Source organism: Grampus griseus (assembly GCF_964374135.1).
Source record: "Grampus griseus genome assembly, chromosome: 14".
In the NCBI taxonomy this organism is placed as follows: domain Eukaryota; kingdom Metazoa; phylum Chordata; class Mammalia; order Artiodactyla; family Delphinidae; genus Grampus; species Grampus griseus.
Window position 1 is genome coordinate 464663 of NC_139008.1, and position 22096 is coordinate 486758.

General features: G+C 58.5%; 1 protein-coding gene across 1 annotated transcript in view; it reads right to left on the minus strand.

Moving 5' to 3' along the window:
• Nucleotides 1-1074: 1074 nt before the first annotated feature.
• Nucleotides 1075-22096, minus strand: part of ADAP1 (ArfGAP with dual PH domains 1) — a gene marked incomplete at both ends in the record, with an annotated part of 61188 nt that continues 40166 nt past the window's right edge. Inside the window, 8 exons of the mRNA XM_082671154.1 lie at nt 1075-1103; nt 1186-1414; nt 1605-1676; nt 2117-2179; nt 2436-2519; nt 12754-12900; nt 13717-13829; nt 21058-21140. Of these exons, the coding sequence (XP_082527280.1) occupies nt 1075-1103; nt 1186-1414; nt 1605-1676; nt 2117-2179; nt 2436-2519; nt 12754-12900; nt 13717-13829; nt 21058-21140 (820 nt within the window). The remainder of the gene's footprint in view (nt 1104-1185; nt 1415-1604; nt 1677-2116; nt 2180-2435; nt 2520-12753; nt 12901-13716; nt 13830-21057; nt 21141-22096) is intronic.

Genomic DNA, 22096 nt, shown 5'->3' on the forward strand with positions numbered 1-22096 from the left:
GGAGGAAGGGTACCTTCCCTCATCCTCTGGGTGTCGCCCACAGCCGGGCCGAGGCCCTTGGGTGCCCCTCTCCTGGGGGTGTCCCTTTCCTGGCAGGTCCTCCTGGGGGCCCAGAGCCCCCACTTTATTCCAAGATGTGACATGGAGGGGGGACACCCTGGCTCAGGGCCCCTCTCCTGGTCCCAACAGCTGGACCAGGGCTCCCCTGGGAGCACGTCTCAGCCACACAGGATGCCGCCCAGATAACCCAGCAGGTGAGATTTCCTGGGGAGACGGGACCCCTATGCACGTCCTGCCCCCAAGTTCTCCACCACACAGGGTTCCTTCCCTCCCTCACCTCCTCCCCCAGGTATGTTCTCATAGATGTCCCCCATCCCCCCAGGGCACCCGGGGAGAGGCGCGGACGCGGGCCTCCATCCTCCAAGGGTTCGAAGACCGTGAGGGCAGGCGGAGGGCGGGTCATGTCAGCACGGAGTCCGGAGCCGGTGTGGGAAGTGCCCCGGCTGGGGGCGGGGGTGGGTGCAGCCAGCCCTGTGGCCCAGGCCCGGGGGGCTCCAGCCGTCGGGGCCTCCGACCCCCGGGACCCTCGCGGACATGGGGTCGGCGTGCTGAGGGAGCCAGGGCCCTGTCTGCCACTCCAGCCCCTGGGACCCCACAGCTGACAGCGGGTGTTCAGTAAGTACTTGCTGGGGGAGGGTGGGGGGAGTGAGGGGACACGGCGGGGTGGGGGGCATGCAGGCAGGCCCTCTGTCCCCGCAGCCCAGCCTCCTGGTCAGGGGTGCGGTCCCGCGGAGGTGGGTGGCAGCAGCTGGGGGGCCTCAGAGGAGGCGGTCTGGCGGGCGGGGAGGCGAGTGGGGGGCCGTGGGCGTCACACCGGGGGCAGCGGCACGGCGGGGTCGGGCTGGGCCGGCTCCCGGTGGCGTCCCAGTGGCGTTCCAGAGAAATGGGTCCTAGCAGCTCGAGCTCAGGCCCCACCTGACCACGTTGGGGGCTGCCGAGTCCCTCCTTCCGCTGCCGCCTCGCCTGCCACGTCTGGCGAGTCCGGAGCCCTCAGGCCTCCAGGACCGTCTCGTGCTAGGGTTTGTGCTTGAAGTGGGCTTCCACTGGAAAAGGGACAGGGTGCCAACCGGTCAGGGCCGCTCGGGGCCATGGGACTGGGGCCCCAGGCCGCCCCGCCCACCTCACCTGCGTACTCCTGGGGCAGCATGGGCCTGTCCACCACCTTCCGGAAGGCCTCCATCCACGCCCGCTGCTCCGACTCCGTTTCGCAGGCTAGTAGGAACCGGCGCTCTGGCGTGACGATGGTGATGCCGTGCGGCCAGTGGTGGCCCTGGGTGGATGGCGGGAGCCCGTCCAGCACTGTGTAGCCGCTCTCCCTGCTGCCGATGAAGACCTCCCCACGGGCGAAGGCGTCCTGGGTGGGGGGACCGGGCTGAGCGCTGCTCAGAGCCACGTGCGGCCCCCAGGCCCGGCCCCTCCTTGCCAACCGGGCCTGCCACCTCCAGCTCACCCAGCAAATGCTGGTCGGCGCCTCCCAGGCAGGCGGGTGACCCAGGAGGGCGCATCCACGCCGCGGGGGCCCTGGGGCCGCGGCCCATCCTTACCAGGGGGTCCTTGAAGTACATGAGCCTCCGGTCGTCCATGGTGAACCAGCGCTTGCGGAAGCCTTCCGTCTGCTGGGGGTCGAGGGAGCCACTGGTCGGCCCGAGGCAGGCCCTGCCCCTACTGCCTGTCCCCCCTCCCTCAGGGCAGGGCCGCCAGCACGTCCACTCCCCTTGCGCGCGTGCTCGCGGGGCCCCATCTGGGCTGTGGGACCACCTGGGTCCTGGGAGCCGAGTCCCCCGTGTCTGCCCCCATCCCCCACGTGGCAGGGACCTGGGGGTGCACAGGGACACGTTGTGGGGGTGGGGCCAGGGCAGGAGGCAGGGCTCGCAGCTGGCTGGGGCTGGACCCAGAGCCCCAAGTCAGTGGAGCCCGCGCTCTCGCAAAGCACTGGGAGTGGGGGGGGGGGGCGCGCAAGTGTCACTGGCTGGCACTGCTGACACGCCCTCCCCCCCCCCCCGGGATACGACCTCAGAGTGAGGCCTGGGCATCTGGGGTTCCAGGTCAGACCCACCTTGGGCCCCGTCTTCTCCATGTAGCCTTCCTGAAGGTAGTTCCTGGACAGCTTCGGCACCAGCTAGGGCAGAACCACTTGGGCTGGGCCCTGGGAGCCCCTCCCCAGCTGCCCCCTCCCCTCCCGCCCTTCTCCTCCCTCCCCCTCCCAGCGAAGCTAAAACACCCCGGAATAAAGCAGGTCTGCAGGGGCCTCAGGCCAGTCAGCAGCGGGGGTCTCGGGTGGGGAGGGGTCCACGTGGGCCCTGGGTCGGCTCCCAATCCCGTCCCAGCCTGGGGCACACGTCCCCCGACCCGGGTCAAAGGTAGCAGCCACTCACGTCTGCGTCGCTGGCCCCTGGGAAGGCCACCTGCAGGTAGTGGAAGCGGGCAGCACGGAGCGCGTTGAACCAGTCCACCATCTCCTGGGGGGTCAGAGGCTGGGTGTGGGCTGCGGCCTCAAGGCTCCTGCACACACACCCCATCCCTCAGCGCCCGGGCCTGCTCGGGGGACACCCCCGGGGTGGCCGGGGGGGGGGGGACAGGGAAGGCTCCACCGCAGGGGCACCAGGCCTCAGGGCCAGTGTGGCCCGACACCCAGGCAGCAGGAGTGGGCCGCGCCACAGACAGCCACCTCCGGACAGGCGGGGACAGTGGGTGCGGGGCTGCCGTCCAAGCTGCCCCCAAGCCCTGCTGCTGCTTCCGGCACGGGGCGGTCTCTTCTCCTCTCGGATCGTTCTGTCTTTATGACCTGCTATCTCTAGCCTAGAGGGAGGCCCATTTATTTATAAACCCACCTGGAGCTGCCACCTCCCCGCCACCACCACCGCGGGAAGGAGGGCAGAGCTGTTCCCGGAGGCCGGCCCTCGCCCCACGGGGGCGTGCAGAGGACCGGCTCCCCAGGCTGAAGCGTCACAGCCCAGGTGCTGCCACACCATCCCTCCCACCCCAGGCCCAGCGCCCGTCCTGGGCCCGGCCCAACCCCCCACGCTCCTCCTGGCTGCCATGCTCGCTGCCCCAGGGACCCCTGCCCACCCCTCGTCCCCGCCACAGGCTCCCCCATCTCTCCCCTCCCAGGCCCTTCCAGGCCGAGGTCTCCCACAACCCTGGATGGACCGAACATCTCTCCCTGCCGACACCTGGACAGACAGCGCCCTCCCTGATCTCCAGGTCCCCTGGGTCCTGCAGTGTCACCCCGACGCCCACCTCCAGCCACACCTGAGGCCCCACTCACCTCCCTGCCCACCTCAGTGCTCTGTCCCTCCTGCCTCGGCGCACGGGACCCCCAGCCCAGCCCACACAATCCAGGCTGCGACATAGCCTCTGGGCACTGCCAGGCAGCCCTGCTCGGGCCTGGTGCCCCCCAGCCCCATTCCAGCGCACCGAGTCCCTCTGGCCCCTCCCCTGCCCGGTCCCTAGCACTGCCCCCTGCTTGGCTCAGGACCTCGCTTGACTCACGGAAACCAGAGGGATGCTCCGGAAATTCAAGTTGGGCTGCAACACCCTCCCCCCCACTGCATCTCCAGTATAGATGGACATCTGCAGGGTCGGGTCAGCCCCCTCAGCAGGACCACGTCATGCTGTGCCCCACCCCTTCCTCTTCTCCTTTCCCCCATCCTCAGCAGAGTCTCGGTCACGGGGCCTTTGCACGGCTGTGTCCTCACCCCTCAGGACATCACCTGTTCTCTCACTCTTCCCGGCACTCGGCACAGTTGGGGTTTTAGTCGCCCGTGTGATAGACTCTATCTCCTGCCAGACTGTGCTGTCACTCACCAAGGACAGAGCCACATCAGACAGGCTCAGCTGCACCTACGCACAGGGCCTGGTGCAGAGCAGGTGCCCACAGCCCTCTGGGGACGCGGGCCAGGCCAGCATCCACTGCTCGTGCAGAAAGCGTCTGGGCTCCCGGCACCTACCCTCTGCCTTCCCTGGGCTCAGTCTCCCCACAAGGAAAGTGAAAGCAGAGGCTTCTGGGTAAAACTGAAGACTTGCTCACGTTCCTTGAGCCAGGTTCCCTCCCAAATCCTGTTAGTACTGCATAAGGGATTGTTTTTTCACGGCTTAACCCCACGAGATGGCGAGAACGGTCACAAGGTGCCAGGAGCTGGCAGACAGGTGGGGGTGTGACCCGCAGGGGAAAGCGGAGGCACAGCCCAGTCTGTACTGCAGGCCCCAAAGGGCTTGGGAATGCAGAGCTCTAGGCTCCCCTGGAAGTGAGGGGGGTTCTCAGCAGGAGAACTGGCTAAGAGACGGCCCCTCCGCCACCCTGGCAGAAGATGGACCTTTACTCTTTGCAGGGGGTAGAAATAGAGGGTCTCAGGGGAGAGTTGTGCCAGGTACAGGGTGTGTGTGTGGGGGAGGGGAGGCACCATTCCAGAAAGAGTGAAGCTACATGACTGCACACCAAGCTTGAGGCCCCTCCTGTTCCCTCTCAGCTCCCTCAGCGCTGGGACTCAAAGGTATCTGCACCAGGCAGGAGGGGTTTCCTCCAGAGAATCTGAACAGCCCCAAAAATCTCTCACATGGAAGTCAGAGAACAGAGCACACAAACAGGAAATAGCCACTTAGAAGAAATAAACATTGTTCAAGGGTAAGTAAGCTTCAAATTTAACATTAATAATCAGAGATAAGACACTACAATCAAGAAACAAGAACAATGTACTCTGAAAAAGGGACACTGCAAAACCCAAGAGGAGCTCTGAAGACTGAAACATTGAGAGCAGAAAGAAAACTAAATAGGAAAGTTGCAAGACAAAGTTGAAATTTTCTAGAAATCAGGGAAAAAGTGGGACTAGAATGAGAGAACCAATCTAAGACAGCCAATATCTGAATAACAGTTCTAGAAAATGAGAACAGAGAAAATAGAGGAGGAAATTATTAAAGAAATAAGAGCTATTCCCCCACCTCATGGATGTAAATTACTAGGCAAGGAGGACTCACCAAGCTCCCAACACAGAGAAGGAAGACAGACCCAAGGCCAGGCTGTCATTGGAAAACTCTGAAGTGGAAGTTAGGATTTTCAGATGTGCAAGGTCTGTGGAAGCTTGCCTCCAAGGCACTCCTTCAGGAAGCTACTAAAGGGTTTGTTCCACCAGGAGGAGGGAGTAAACCAAGACAGACTTAGGTTCCAGGAAATGGAATCAGCCCAGGACTGAGATGTGGTCACAGGAGAGAGGATTCCAGAAGGGTGAAGTTGGTTGCTGCCCAGGACATATCCAGGGACTTGGACAGTCGGTGGCGAGGTGAGTCAGTAATGAGGACGTGGTTAACGGGGGGGAAAGGCAGCTGTTAGCTGTAGGAGAAACGAAACGTGCAGGAAGTGAAAAGTCACGGCTAAGGCTTGAGAGCATCTTTGTGGTCATGGTAACATACACTCTGAGTACACGTGCGGACAGAATAGCAACGTAAGGGTGACGGGTGAGGTGGGAGAGGCGCAGGCCTGGGCGAGGTGAGGGGTGGGGACTGGAGAAAGCCAGCGCCTCATCCGCGTGCTGGGAAGTCATCAGGCGATGGGAACGTGGACAGGTCTGGCAGCAGCTCGAGCATGTTATGCACGCACCTGGATGTGGGTTCCCAAGGGATCAGCTAAAAGCTGAAAAGGGGATTCTGGGAACATGGGGTAGGAAGCACTGGGAATCTGTCTCCCCACCTGGAAAACAACGGCACTGGCAGAATCTGACTGATGTAACCATTCTGTAATTCTGAAGTCTGTTGAAGTCTTAACAACTTCCAGGGGAAGACTTGGAGAGTACATTGTGGTTAATTTCAGTCAATTTCAGCTCTGACAACAGATGCAGCTACCCATCCTTCCCCGCCCCCCTCCCCCAGGACAGCCCGCTGTGCAGGTGTCCTGGAGCAACTTACACAAGAGTTTGCAGGAGCTAGGGTGGGCAAAAAGGACTCTGTCCTCCACATATCAGGGATCTGTGCTCTGATCACAGGGAGACAAAGGAGGGGGGCATTGTTGCAGCCCCTACCCCTCCAGCTCAAGACCTCCCAAAGATTTAAAGGGTGAGCACCCAGTTTCTCCCCTTCACTTTTGGTTTTACCCCTTTGGGAGCCAGACATCAAAGACTAGGACATTCAGAAACAGCAGCATACACAGGGGAAATCAGGAAGTGACCACACATGACCAGGGAAGGGCTCAGAAAAAAACGTGAGCAGAAATTAAGTTTACACTTAAGGCTGGTCCTTGGCACAGACACGGCCTCCAACAACTAAAACAAAAAGCCCAAAAGCAACAGCTAGCTAGCCAAACAGACATAAATAAATAGATAGCAAGCCTTGGGGAAGGGGGAGAATCTGATTTCCAGAGTTACCACATTATCAGAATCAAATGTCCAGCGTTCAACAAAAAATCACAAGGCACACAAAGAAGCAGAAAATGGCCCTTTCAAAAGAAAAAATAAATCAACGGAATCTGTCACTGACAAGACTTAACGGCAGATATACTAGACAAAGACTTTAAAACATGGTCTTAAATATGCTCAAAGAAAAGAATATTTGGAGAAACTCAAGAAAATGCATAAACAAAATGGAAATAACAATACAGAGAAAACCTAAAAAGAAACCAGTAAAGAAATTCTGAAACTAAAAGTGCAATCATGGAAATGAAAATTTCACTAGACGGATTCAAAGGCAGAAGAAAGAATCAGTCAACTTGAGAGGAAAATGGAAATTATCAAGGCTGAGAAACAGAAAAAAAGATTGAAGAAAAGCAAGTAGGGCCTAAGAGACCTGTGGGACACCACCAAGAGACTGACATATGCATTGTGGGAGTCTCAGAAGGAGAAGAGAGAAAGGGGTGGAGAGAATATTTGAGGAAATAGCTGAAAACTTCCCAAGTCTGATGAAAGACGTGAATATAAACATCTAAGAAGCTCAACAAACTCCAAGTAAGATGAACTCAAAGAGGTCCACTCTGAGAAACGTTATAATCAAACTTTGAAAAGACAAAGAATCTTGAAAGCAGCAAGAGAGAAATGACTTGTCACATATAAGGGATCCTCAAATAGATTATGAGTAGACCTCATCAGAAACGCTGGAGGCACAAGACAGCTAGCCAATATATTCAAAGGAGGAAAAAACAAAACTCTCAATAAAGAATCCTAGGGCTTCCCTACTGGTGCAGTGGTTGGGAATCTGCCTGCCAATGAAGGGGACACAGGTTCGAGCCCTGGTCCAGGAAGATCCCACATGCCGTGGAGCAACCAAGCCTGTGCACCACAACTACTGTGCCTGTGCTCTAGAGCCCGTGAGCCAGAATTACTGAGCCTGTGTGCCACAACTACTGAAGCCCGTGCACCTAGAGCCCATGCTCCACAAGTGAAGCCACCGCAGTGAGAAGCCCGCGCACAGCAATGAAGACCCAACGCAGCCAAAAATAAATAAAATAAATTTCTAAAAAAGAGGAGAGATTAAAGGTAATATTTAAAAAAAAAGAAAAGAAAAGAAAATGCTCAGGGAGTCCTACAGGTGAAATGAAGGAACACTAGACAGTACCTCAAAACCTTGTGGAGAAACAAAGATCTCAATGAAGGTAAATACATGGGCTATTATAAAAGCCGGTATTATTGTAACAATGGTTTGTAACTGTGCTTTTTGTTATCTACATGATTTAAGAGACTAATGCTTTTAAGGATAAAGCAAAAAAAAAATTAAGGTAAAAGCTAGTATTACAGTAAGTTTGGGTTGTGACTCCTAACCTTGTTTTTTACATACTTTAGGAGATAGTGCATTTTAAATAATTAGTAGGGGGTTTTTTGTTTGTTTGTTTTTTGGGTTTTTTTTTATCACTCATTGTACAGATGTAATTTTGTGACATCAACAACCAAAAGCAGTGGGGATGGAGCTAAAATAGTAGAATTTTATGCTATTGAAAAAACATTCAAAAAGCTTCTATATATTCAGTTTAGAATGTTTTAACTTTAGTATGTTAAATGTTATCCCCATGGTAACCCCAAAGAAAACAGTGAAAGAATATATACAAAAAGAAATAAGAAAGAACTTAAACGTTTCACTACAAAAAATAAACACAAAATAAGACAGGAATGCAGGAAATGAGGGACAAAAAATCTACAGGGCATAGAAAACAAATAGCACAATGACAGAAGTCCCTCCTTATCAGTAATTACTGTAAATGTAAATGTATTAAACTCCCAATCAAAAGACAGAGATTGGCAGAATGGCTATAAACACATCATCCAACTATATCCTTTCTCCAGGAGACTCACAAAATTGTGGAAGGTAAAAAACCAACAGATCAAAGAAGAAATCACAATGGAAATTAGAAAATATTTAGAGGTACATCAAAATGAAAACACAGCATACCAAAACTTACAGAATGCAGCAAAAGCAGTGCTAAGGGGGAAACAGATAGCTATAAATGCTGACATTGAAAAACAAGAAAGATACCAAATCAGCAGCCTAACTTTATAACTTAAGGTACTAGAAAAAGAAGAACAAACTAAACAAACTAAGCTAAAGGAAAGAAGGAAAAAAAGATTAGAGATCAATGAAATAGAGAACAGAAAAACAATAGAGAAAATAAATGTAAACAAAAGTTGGTTCTTTGAAAAGACAGAATTGAAAAAACTTTAGCTAGATGGACTAAGAAAAAAAGAAGACTCAAATTACTAAAATCAGAAATGAAAGTGGGTGCATCACTACTAATTGTACAGAAATAGAAAGGATTATAAGAGAGTACTATGAACAACGGTATACCAACAAATTAGATAACCTGGATGAAACTGGATAATCTCCTAGAAACACAAAACCTACCAAGACTAAGTCATGAAAAGAACAGATAATCTGAAAAGACCTGTAACTAGTAAGGAGACTGAATCAGTATCAAAAGTCTCTCCACAAAAAAAAAAAAAAAATTTCTCCACAAAGAAAAGCCCTGGACCTCATGGCTTCACTGGTGAATTCTATCAAACGTTTAAATAAGAATTGATACCAGTCCTTTTCAAACTTTCCAAAAAATCAAAGAGGAGGGAACCCTTCCTAACTCATCTGTGAGGCTAGAATAACCCAGATATCAAAGCCAGACAAAGTCACTACAAGAAAACTACAGACCAATATACCTTATGAACACTGGTGCAAAAATCCTCAACAATACACTAGCAAACTGAATTCAGCATATTTAAGGATTATACACCATGACCAAGTGAGAGTTATTCCTGGAGTGCAAGAACAGTTCAATACATGAAAATCGATCAGTGTAATACACCACATTAACAGAATAAAGGGGGGGAAACTACATGATCATCTCAATTGATGCAGAAAATGCATTTGACAAAATTCATATGGAGTCTCAAGGGGATTCAGACAGCCAGAACAATCCTAAAAAGGAAGAACAAAACTGGAGGAATTCACTTTTGATTACAAAGCCACAGTAATCAAAAGAGTATGGTTCTCATAAAAGACCCAAATTGCCACAGATATCCTGAAGGAAAAAGGACAAAGCTGGAGGCAAAACCCTCCCAGACTTCAGACAGTACTGTAAAGCTACAGTAATCAAAACAGCATGGTATTGGCACAAAAACAGACATATGGATTGTGGAACAGAAAAGACAGCCCAGGGGACTTCCCTGGTGGTCCAGTGATTAAGAATCTACCTTCCAGCAGCCGCATGGCACAGGGATATCAGCTCGGTGCTTTGTGACCGCCTGGAGGGGTGGGATAGGGAGGGTGGGAGGGAGATGCAAGAGGGAAGAGATATGGGAACATATGTATATGTATAACTGATTCACTTTGTTATAAAGCAGAAACTAGCACACCATTGTAAAGCAATTATACCCCAATAAAAATGTTAAAAAAATAAAATTAAATTAAATTAAAAAAAGAATCCACCTTCCAATGCAGGGGACACGGGTTTGATCCCTGGTCGGGGAACTAAGACCCCACATGCCACGCGGGACAACTAAGCTCGCCTGCTGCAACTACTGAGCATGCAGGCCACAACGAGACCCCAGGTGCTGCAACTACAGAGCCCATGTGCCACAACTAGAGAGCCCGTGCACCACAACAAGGAGCCCACATGCCTCGTATTTTTTTTAAAAAAGAGCCCAGAAATAAACCCACACACCTACAGTCAATTAACCTTCAATAAAGGAGGCAAGAATATACAATGGGGGAAAGACAGTCTCTTCAACAAATGGTCCTGGGAAAGGTGGACAGTTGCATGTAAATCTATGAAATTAGAACACTCCCTGATACCATACACAAAAATAAACTCCAAATGGCTTAAAGACTTATAAGACATGACACCATAAAACTCCTAGAAAAGAACATAGGCAAAACATTCTCTGACGTAAATCGTACCAATGTTTTCTTAGGTCAGTCTCCCAAGGCAATAGAAATAAAAACAAAAATAAACAAATGGGACCTAATCAAACTTACAAGCTTTTGTACAGCAACGGAAACCATAAACAAAATGGAAGGACAACCTACGGATTGGGAAAAAATTATTTGCAAGTGATGTGACCAGCAAGCATTTAATTTCCAAAATATACACACAGCTCCTACAACTCAGTAACAAAAAACCAAACAACCCAATCGAAAAATGGGCAGAAGACCTAAAAAGACATTTCTCCAAAGAAGACATATAGGTGGCCAAGGGGCACATGAAAAGATGCTCAACGTTGCTACTTATTAGAGAAATGCAAATCAAAACTACAAGATACCACCTCACACTGGTCAGAATGACCATCCTCAAAAATTCTACAAACAGTAAATGGTGGAGAGGGTTTGGAGAAAAGGGAACCCTTCTACACCATTGGTGGGAATGTGAATTGATGCAGCCACTATGGAATACTACGGAGATTCCTCAAAAAACAAAAAATAGAACTACCATATGATCCTGTGATCCCACTCCTGGGAGTGGGATTACGGAAAACTGCTTTGAAAAGATACACACACCCCAGCAGTCATTGCAGCACTATTCACAATAGCCAAGACATAGAAGCAACCTAAGCGTCCATCGACAGAGGAATGGATAAAGAAGATACGGTACATATATCCAATGGAATATTACTCAGCCATAAAAAAGAATGAAATAATGCCATTTGCAGCAACATGGATGGACCTAGAGATTAAGTCAAATAAGTCAGAAAGAGAAAGACAAATACCATTTGATATCACATATGTGGAATCTAAAAGAAGACGCAAATGAACTTTTATGAAACAGAAAAAGACCCAGAGACATAGAGAACACACTTGTGGTTGCCAAGGGGGAGGGGAGTGGGGGAAGGATGGTTTGGGAGTTTGGCATTAGCAAATGCAACCTTTTTTTTGCAATCTATTATATATAGAATGGATAAACAACAAGGTCCTACCATATAGCACAGTGAACTGTATTCAACATCCAGTGATAAACCATAATGGAAAGGAATATGAAAAATAATATATATATGTATAACCGAATCACTTTGCCGTGCAGCAGAAATTAACACAACATTTTAAGTCAACCATACTTCAATAAATTTAAAAAAGCAAACAAAAAACCCCCAGTATGGTCCTGTTATAAAGACAGACATACAGACCAATGGACTAGAATAGGAAGCCCAGAAATGAACTCTTACATATTCAGTCAAATGATTTTTGATGACAGTATCAACAGCATTCAATGGGGATTGAATTTAAAACAAATGGTGCCGGGAAAACTGAAAATCCACACACCAGAGAATGAAGCTGGACCTGGGACTTCCCTGGTGGTCCAGTGGTAAAGAATCCGCCTTCCAATGCAGGGGACGCGGGTTTGATCCCTGGTCAGGGAACTGAGATCCCACGTCTCGGGGCAACTAGGCCCGTGCATCACAACTACTGAGCTTGCATGCTTCAGTGAGAGCCCACGTGCTGCAACTACAGAGCCCACGCGCCCTGCAGCCCACACGCCACAGCTAGAGAGAAGCCCACGCTCCACAACAAAGAGCCAGCGCGCTGCAACGAAAGATCCCACGTGCCTAAGTGAAGATCCCATATGCCACAACTAAGACCCAATGCAGCCAAAAGAAGAAAGAAAGAAAAGAAATAAAAATTTAAAAACAAACAAAAAACAATGAAGCTGGACCCTGACCCAATTAACTCAAAATGAATCAAGGACCTAAATGTAAGCCCTAAAACGATAAAGCTCTTCCAAGAAAGCATGGGGCAAAAACTTCACAACATCGGACTTGGCAGTGATGTCTTGGATGTGACACCGAAAGACACGCGCAACCGAAGAAAAACAGACGGATTCAACGGAAATGAATGTTTAAATTTGTGCATCCAAAGACCGCTCATCGAGTAACAGGCAGTCCACAGGACGGCAGGGAATACTTGCCAGTCACTTGTCTGATAGGGGATTCACATCCAGAATATAGAGCGAGCGCCTAGGACAGACTTCGCGGGGCCTGCGGTTCCTCCCACCCTCGCTGGGTGGGGACACAGAGGCGATGGCCACGGGGTGGGGTGCGGCGCTCTGCCAGCCAGCTGCCACGCTCATCTCTTCACGAGGCCTCTAGGCTCCCTCCCCAAGGGCCCGGCTGGCTCCCCACTGCAGCCATGGCAGGGTGGTCTGGCGGGCCCTTGGCCCCGCGCCTGCCACCCTGGGGGTCCACTGGGTTCTCCTGAGACAGTGGGGGTGGTCCAGCTGCCACCACCCCGCCGTGCACCCACCTTGCCGTCCTCGTGGTAGACAAAGATGTTTCGAGTACTGTTGTCTTTCAGGTAGGTGACCTGCAGGCCGTGCGGGTGACCGATCTTGGCCGGCTGGAAGGTGGCGTTCAGATGCTCGATCTTCATGATGGCCTTGGGCTCCTTGGCCTGGGAAGCAAGGCCCGGCCTCAGCGCTGGCCTGGCAGGGAGTCTCCAAGGGCGAGGCAGCAGGCAGGGTGGGCTCCGGATGCCGGCCACACACCTGCTGTCCCGCGTGGCTTTGAGCAAGTTACTTACCCGCTCTGGGCCTAGGCTCCCTGGGCTAAGTCTAAGATAACAGCATCCCTTCCTGGGGGATGACAAGGCGGGCGCTCAACATGTAGGCTGACCCCCTCTGCCCCGTCTGGTCCGCCCTGCTCGCGGCCGGGCCCCCCCCTCCTGCTCCCATCCTGCCAGGCCTCTCTCCTCTCCTTGCGCTGGGGCCGGCAGACGGCTGTGTGGCGCGCTTGGGCAGAGGCGGCGGGCCTGAGGGCCATGAGCTGCCGTGGTTACTGCATCACAGGGTCATGTTCTGACCAGGAGCCAGTCTGCTCCGGGTGTGGGTGGGGCTCGGCCAGCTGCCCCGCCACACTGGGACCCCCCCGGCGCCTCCCCACGCACTGCCTGCGGCACCCGGGGTCACCCCGGCGTGCTTGCCAGGTGCTGGTCCCCTGTCCCTCTCAGACCTGGGAGTGTCTGCCAGGGGAGGGCTTGCCACCTCTGTGCCCCAGGATCACCCACAGCACAGGGAGTGGCTGTGAGCGGGGTGGGTGGAGGGGCCCCCACAGGGGCCGGCAGGTGCCCACGGGAGGGGGCAGCTCATCTCCCAGGAGGGGCACGAGGGCCGCCGAGGAAGTGGCGCTGCTGTCCAGGGTCCAGTGTCCAGCCGCCCCAGGCCCCGGGTGGGAGGCCCGGCCGCTGCCCTTGGCCCTGTGCCCAACTCACGTCACTTCTGTTGAAATACTTGAGGGCCCCCTCGCGTTCCGTCAGCACAAACTTCCGGCTTAAGAACTGCCCGTTGTCCCGGCCGCGCTTCCAGAGAAAGCCTTCTCGGTACCCTGGGGGAGAGGGGCCCTGTCGGAAGGCCGCCACCCTGACGAAGCAGAGGCCGGGGTGGACCCTGTTCCCATCCCCAGGGGACCCGCAGCCCCCAGGTGCCAGGAGGCCGGCGGGTGTGAGCGGGCATCAGCCTGTCCTTGGACCCCAGGCCACCCCCTCTCCACCGGGCTGCACGCTCCGGCCCTTTTTCTTTTCTTTCTCTTGGCAGGTGTGACAGGCACGCGGGGATGTGGGCGCACCGGGCGGGCACATGGTGTGTGCTCTTTGGGTGTGAGCAAGGGCCTGGGGACGGGCCAGTGTCCTCGACCATCGGGGGGGGGGGCCCAAGGGTGCCACAAGGGTCCTCGAGAGAGGGGGGCAGAGGGAGAAGTGAGCCCGGCAACACTGGGGCGATGGGGCCTCGGCCAAGAGTGTGGGGAGCCCCCCGGGGCTGGGCGGTGCAGGGGGAGACCCCCCCAGGAGGAGCCAGCCCTGCACTCTCCTCAGCTTTGGCCCCGAGCCTCATGGTGGAGCCCCGACCTGCAGGGACCGCAGGGTCTGTTCACGTCGCTTGAAGGCACGCAGCCCGCAGTCAGCGTCCCAGCAGCAGTGCGTGAGAAGGCAGCCCCTCAGGCGGCCGCGGCCTTTCCCCTCTGCCTGTTCTGGGGCTCTGTGTCTGAGGTCTGCCCCGCACGTGCCTCCGGGGCTGGGCCAGCTCCCTCTCAGCACCACACTCCTGGACGTGCTGCTACTGCCTGATCAGGGATTCGTGCCTCTTTGTCGCCAGCGGGGCCCTGTGGATGCCGGGCTGTCCACCCACGCCTGGCGGACAGACGCCTGGTCGTGCCCGGCCTTCTTGAGCAGCTCTGCTGCGCCCAGCGCGGCCGTGTCTTCCAGGAGGCGTCCCACTGCCCTTGGGCATAGCCCGGGGGCACACGACTAGGGGCAGGGGCCCTCACAGTCATTGCCCTACAGCTTTCCCTCTGCTCCTGCCCCGGGGAGAGGGTCCCGATGCCCACGTGAGCTGAGTAAGATCCCTGCCAGGCGCCGTCTGAGGCTGGTCCGTGCCGGGGGTGCCGTCAGTAGGGGTGGTGCCCGGAGCCCAGAGCCTGACGGCGTGGCTTTTGTAGTTTGGACGCCACCGCTGGGCCCTGGCCCCCCTAGCCCCCAGCTCCAGCCTGCTGCCGCCCGTCGGCTGTCCTGGCAGCCCCACGCCCAGCACCATGGAGGCTAGGAGCTGTTTCTCTGCTCTCGAGATGTGTGGTCCTGAAGAGGCAGCAGTCTGGCGTCGGGGATGGGGCAGCTGGCTCCTGTCTGTCTGCGGTGGGACAGTGCCAGGTAAGGCCTGCTCCCTTCCCCCTGCGACTCAGAGGTCCCCCGGGTCCCCTGCACACAGCGCCAGCAGGCACATCCCCTCTGTGTGCGCCAGGGAGCAGGGCCACCACCGTGTCCCCAAGCTCAAGCAGGGCCCTCCCTGATTCAGTGAGCATTTGGCTGGAAGTCCACTTGCCGTCGGCTCGAGGCCGGCCCCCCTGGACCCTGCAGTAGCCACACAGAAAAGTGCCCAAGGCGCAGCTCTTCTGCAAGGACGTTCCCCGCCAGCACCCCCGACCACGCCTGAGACACAGCAGGCCGAGCACGTGCACACCCGTCTCACGGCCCCCACGCGGGCCTCTAGGAACATCCTGTGGTCATCCCCACTGCAGAGGACGAAGCTGAGGCTGGCGTGGAGTCCTGTCCAAGGCCAGTGGCCAGCAAGGCTGGAGCCGCCGGCCCGGTCAGCGGTTCCCAGCCCCCAGGAGCCCGCGCCTGCCTGCGGGGCCCAGCAGGGGGCAGCAGCGCCTCGGGATGCCGGGCCCGGAACGGGGGCGTCTCTGCCGCAGCCGGAATGGCGCTCCCATGGTCACGCCTGAGGCGGCTCTGCTAACATGTCCCGGGCCAGCCCAGCGGAACAGACGGAAACGCTGGCCCGAGTCTGCCTGGCTCCCAGGCCCGATGGCGAGCCGCCAGGATGCCCGATTTGGGTCTGTGATGCGGCAGCGGCATTTTTGGGTGGGTGCCGGCCAGGTCCCTGACTTTGCCCCAGCAGATGGGCAGCTCTTTGGCCGCAGCCTGAAGGTGGCGGCCCCCGACCTGCCCGCGTCCAAACTCGCCCGAGCCGTCCTCTCTCAGGGCCCCCCAACCCCGTGACGTGGGACGTGCGCAGCCCAGACTCTGCCGTGGGGACGCCCGCCCACCGTGTCCCGGGCTCCGGGCCGCGGGCCCCTGGCCACCCACCCTGAGGCGGGCCCAGGCGCTGGGAGACTCCCGAGCCCACTCCCGGGCCGTAGCGGCGCAGCACCCGGCACACAGCCGCGGGCTGGGGGTCTGCTGCTAGGCCTCCCGCGTGACCCCTGCCAGTGGCACCCCCCTGCCCCGGCCCACACCCGGGGCCCGGCTGGCTGGAAGGGACTGTTTTCTCCCAAAGGACTGGCCGGTGCTGGGGCAGAAGCCGAGCGCTCACCCAGCATTTACTGAGCACCTACTGTGTGCTGGGCCCAGTGCTCGCTGCAGGGGAGCTGGAGGAGGCAGGCCGCTCCCGGGCCCGCTCAGCCGCCTCTTCTCACGCCCTGCGTGGGGTGGCCCGGGACGAGCCCAGAGAGACCGTGGATGCCGGAGCCGGCGACGAGATGCCCACTGGGGTGGACCAGTGACCAAGCCACAGACTGACCACCCCCCAGTGGGCAAGCAGCAGGGCAGCGGGGCAGCGTCTCAAGTTGGACATGCACCTCCCACGTGACCCAGAGAAAAACACAAGCGTGGTGAACACACACTCACGTGTTCACAGCAGCTTCACACATCAGCGTCACAGACTGGACACGACCCATGTCCCTCAGCTGGGGACCAACTGGTCCCTCGCACAGCGGACGCTGCGCTGAGACGGCTGTGCGCCAGGCTCGCGGGGCGGCCGGGCAGGGCTCAGACGTGCAGCGCCGAGGGGAGCCATCCGTGACCTTCCAGCGCAGGCACACACGCGGGCACAGAGCAGACCAGGTGGGTGGGGCGGGGTACCCAGGCAGCTCGTGGAGCTGTTCATCAAGTGTGCAAGTCACACGTTAACGTCGTAAAACACTGGAGCAGGGACCACGTGGCCGTGCTCCAGGGAGGCACAGGGCTTGCCGGGGGCTGGGCCAGGCGTCCTGTGCCCAGGCCCCAGGGTGGCCCTCCCTGGCTAGGAGGTGGGCCCCCACGCCGGGTGGCTTCTCCTGGGCGGTGCCCTGTGGAGGGTGTCCCCTGGGCATGGGTGGCACTAGGGATAGCCCCTCCAGCCACCTCCCCAGAAGGGCCAGGACCTGGTTTCTGGGTTCTGCTCCCCAAGAGGCTGGCACGAGAGCCCTGGGAGCCCCGGTCCTCCACCACTCAGGTTCCCAGCTGCTCCGGCTGAAATGGCCAAAGGGGCCGGTGGGGAAAGGTTGAAGGCCGAGGGTCAGTGGGCGCAGGCTGGGCTGGGCGCGGTGCTGCTAGGACTCAAAGCCCCTTGTCCGGTGTTCCAGGAACATCACAGGCTTTGGGAACAGCACACGTGGAGGGTGCTTCTTGGTGTGAACGTGGGTGTGGACACAGGTGTGAACCTGAGATCTGTGTGTGACTGAGTGCATCTAAGAGCACACGCTTGTGAACGTGTGTGATCTGTGGCTACACGCACCACGGGGGTGTGTATGAGCCCGAGTGAACACACAGGGGTTGTGTCGGGGCGGCACCAGGAGGGGGATCGAAGCGCCTGCCTCGTGTGTGGTTCCAGCCCCGCCAGGGATGCCTCGGGCCCTGTATGCCCCGCGCCTGAGCTCCCTCCACGGTCCCACCGCGTCCCCACCTCACAGACGGGGACGGGGGCGGGGGGCCTGCCACTCCCCCCGGGGGCCCCCGGCCCACCGCCCCCAGGGCTCCACGCTCTCCAAAGGGGGCTGAACCCGCGAGGCAGGGCCGGCCGCGCCGCGCAGGAGGCTGAGCGTTTCGGCGACGGGGGCGGCCGGCCCTCCGGACAACAGGGGCCCTTGTCGCCCGTGAAAGGCGGCCATTGAGGCTCCGGCTGCAGGCGGGGATGGCCCGGGGACGGAGCCAGGAGCAGCTGTTACCCGGGGTCACCCCGGCGAGGGGCCTGCGGGGCGACAGAGGCGCAGCCCGGCCCCGGCGCGCCCAAGCTTCGGTCCTGTTATCCCGGGGCGAGCACCTGCCGCCACACCCAGCACCACAGCGGAACCGGCAAAGCCAGGCTGGTGCCCCAGCAGCGCCGAGAGGCCGCGCCCCCACTCTGGGGGTTGCTGGCCAGTCCCCACCCCGGTCACATCTGTCCACAGCGGTTTCGCTGTGGTGACGTTTCCCCCACGGTCACTCAGCGGGAACTTGTGTCCCCTCCCTCCTGTCACAGTTGGGTTCCTTGTTATCACAGGGACCCGTGGAGACGCCCTTCGCTCCGGCTCAGATCCTGTGACGCCGCTACCGTGCTGTTGCTCAAACCGTCCAGCTCGGCCTGGCAGCGACACTTCCTCCGCGGACGCCCTAAGCGCACCGGGTGGGGGCTGGGCTTGCCTGAGGCCCCGGCAGGCGTCGTGTTGGGAGGGATCCCCGCCCACGACCGAGGGTCCCCAGCAGCCCCCCGAGCCCACCCCAGGCAGGTGGGTGCCCCAGCCCGGCCTCCCTTGGCCACGTCACACCTTGGAGCGGCCCTGCCCTGGCCCCGCGGTCCCCCTCCCTGGAACATCCCCATTCTCGGGGACCGTGGGCGTGTCGGCCCCTGTGCCGTGGGAAAGGCGCTCCTGGGGGGGCTGGGCCTTGCGAGGGACGTGGCCGGGGCGGGGGGAGGGGCGGGTGGGCGAGAGGAGCGGTGGGTGGGCCGGGGGCCTGGTCGCCCACCATCCCGACAGTGTGCCGGGCGGGGCTCTGGTCCAGGGGCCCCGGCCAGCCAGGCAGCAGCGGCTGTGAGAAGCGGCGCCCTCTCTCAGGAGGAGGCCGGGGGTTGGGAGGGGAGGTGGCGGGCTCTGGGGAGACAGGTGGGCGAGGGGGGGCTCCGCCGGGAGTGAGAGTCAGAGGCTGTTCAGGACCCGCGCACAGAGCCAGGGCTCAGGCACCTCTGGGAACCCAGGTGGATCCCAGCAGCTGGTGCCCCGGGCACTCCCCATGTCTCCTTGAGGGGCCCTGCCCTGCAGGTGGCTTGATGAGCACTTCCGTGGAGTCAGGGGACCAAGCTGACGGTCCCCAGGGCCCCGCACACCCAGGACTCTGCGCCTGTAAATCTCAGGGCTCTGCTGAGCGGGGGGGGGGGGGGTGGGGAGCCACAGGCGTGAATTTTCAGGGCTCGAGGGAGAGGGGCGTTAGCGTTCTGGGCAGGGTGGGTGGGCTTAGAGAAATAGGGATCAGAGCCCCATTAAGGGTCTCTGCACCGAGGCCGCAAGCGGCTGCCGCCTCGTGTGGGGAGCAGAGACAAGGCCTGAGGCCAGGGCCCCCCACACCGGAGGTGACGTGTGAGTCGGGGGGAGGCTGCAGAGCTGCAGGGGCCGGGCAATCAGAGATGGGGGCACGCGTGCACAGGGCCCTTCCAGCGGATGAGCTGCTGCCCAGTGGGAAGCCAGGGCCCCCGGGGTGGGGGCCGGCACCGCCTGCTCCAGCCAAGCTCTCACCGTCACCCCCTGCGGGGCCTGCACCCCGCCCGGTGCCCCCTCAGCAGCACCCCAGCAGCGTCCCTGGGCCCAGCTGAGCTCGCCCCCCTTGCGCCCCGTGAGGGCTGGCCCTCTGTGGCCAACACAACCTATCCAGGTGAGACAAGGGCCCGCCTCCGCAGGTGGGCCCCAGCCTTTGCTCTTCGCTGCCCCAAGGGTCTGACGGAGAAGCCATGGCCTTCAAAGGCCGCCCGCTCCATCCCGCCACGTGTGCACCCCCAACGGGCTCTCCCCATCCCAGTCCCCTTGCCCGGCGCCCCAAGCACTCCTGAGGTGTCGTTTCACGAGAGGAATGGCAGCAACTCGAGACGGGAAGGTCTGTGGTCGTGCCACCCTGTGTACAGCCCCACTTTCGCGGGAGGGCTCCAGAAGCCGGTCGGTGCGCGCTCATCTCCCGGCCGTCGTGACTCGGTCACACACCCACCCCTGACCAGTCGGGACCAAAGCTAAGACTCTTCCTGACACTCGGGTGAAAGTCACACTTGCCCTTTTCTCATGGAACCCAAAGGCGTTTCCAAGCTGGACCTGCGGCAGTAAAGCCACCACCGGCAGGGGCGGTGCCACCCCGAGAAGCAGAACCAGAGCGGGAGACACGAGTCAAGTCCTCACGGCGCTGACTGAGCGCCTGGTTCAAACTGTGCCTGAAGCCAGGGCAGCTGTGCGAGCCGCTCTTTTCCCTGTTCTCCTTACACCCACCTGGGCTGGACAACTGCTGCTCACAACCAGAGGTCCTGATGCAGCAGCAGGAACAAAATCCTGTACCTGCCTCTGAATCGAGGCCGCACGCCATGCGTTATAAACCGCTGAGATGTTTATGCCTGGGGTACAAAGGCTGTGGGCTGAGCCTTCCTGGGGTCCCAGAGCAGGGAGGCCGGGTTTCAGGCAGGACGGGACACAAGCGCCCCAGGGCTGAACAGGCACGGGCGCCCACGTCCTCTCTCCCTCGCACGTCGGGGGCATCAGGAGAGGAGGAAGTGGCTCTCTGGGGTGGACCGTAATTGAATCCCGGCCACGTCCCAGCCCTGGGCCACATCAGGGGCTCAGGAGGAGAGGGGACCTGGAGCCGCCTGCTGTGCAGGAGCATGGGCTGCACGCAGAGCCCCTCCTGGCCAATGGAGGATAAAGGGGCCAATCCCGCAACAGACACCTGGGCCGCTCGCATGTCATCACCCCCAACCCGTGTGCTGACAGAGCCCCCGGGGCCTGGCCCCCCCTTCCCCGGGCCCACCTGGCCCAGGCCCATCCACATCCCTCCTGCCAGGACCCACCCACCCTGCGGGCCCTCCCAGGGCAGAGGTGCTGCCGCCACCAGCCTGGAGGGCCCCGGGCAGCCCCCCACCCCTCGGTTGGGGTTCAGGGCTGGGCTGTGAGCAGCTGCGGGGACCCCTGGTGCCAGGTCAGCCAGCTGGTGTCAGGGGCCAACGGATGGACACGGATTCAGCCCACTTAAGCGGTTGCCCAGGTTCCTAAGGACCCTGCTCCAGCTCTGGGAGGTAGGGGCGGGGGGACAGAGAGGGCGGAAGGACAGACGGACAGGTGCCGGCATCCTCACCTGCGGAGTAGGGTTCCTGCCGCTCGGGGTAGGTGAACTCCTGCCGTTCGTACTTGGCCCGGATCCACTGTTCCCGCAGGAGTCTGGGGAGAGAGGGGACGGGCTGGGGGACAGTCCGGCCTGAGCGCAGGCCCGCGGGAGCTGCCGCGCGGAGGGGTGGCCCTGGGCTTGGTCCCACCGCCTCGCAGGTGGCGGGGCTGAAGGGCCACCAGCTTTGGGTTTTAACACTGCTAATCGGATAGTTTCACCACTTCATAGAGTCCCCTTTTCAAAAACTGAGATATAATTCACGTACCATAAAATCCACCCGTTTAAGGGTTCGATTCAGCAGTTCCTGGTACGCTCACAGGCTGTGCAGCCACCACCAGGATCTAGTTCCACAACAGTCCATCACACCAAATGGAAACCCCATCCGTTAGCAGTGCCCCCGCATCCCGGCCCCAACCGTGAGTCCGCTTCCTGTCGGGACGTCTCCTGTGCCTGGAACGTGCGATGTGCTCAGAGTGTCTGGGGCTCAACCACGTGGCAGCTCAGTCACCCCACCCTCCTCCTCTGTCTGGGAAGCCAGGCTCACGCTCGGGTCCAGAGAAGGAAAAGGCCCGGCCAGCACCTGCCCGCGGGGCCCGCCCCATGCTCCCCGGAGAGCGGCTCCCCAGCGCAGCAGTGGTCGCGGGTCGCGGGAGGGCAGCAGGCAGGGGAGACAAGGCAGTGAGCAGGGGGCTTGCCCCACGGGGGCGGCCTGACGCCTGCAGCCCCCAGCCGCTCCCCTCTCCCAGGCCGCCCCCTCCCGTGGGGTCCCCCATGAGCAGCCAGCTGGGCTGTCATGGGTCACATTGTGTCCCCATCCCACCAAATATGTATGCTAGAGTCCCAACCTGCAAGACATCAGGCCTACCCTTGTCTGGAGACACGACAGCTGACACCAGTGAGCCGGGACGAGGCCATGTGGTGTGGAAGCCCTAACCCCACGTCACCGGGGCCCTCAGGAAAAGGGGCGTCTGGACACAGGCCGCAGAGGGACGGCCACGCGAGGACACGG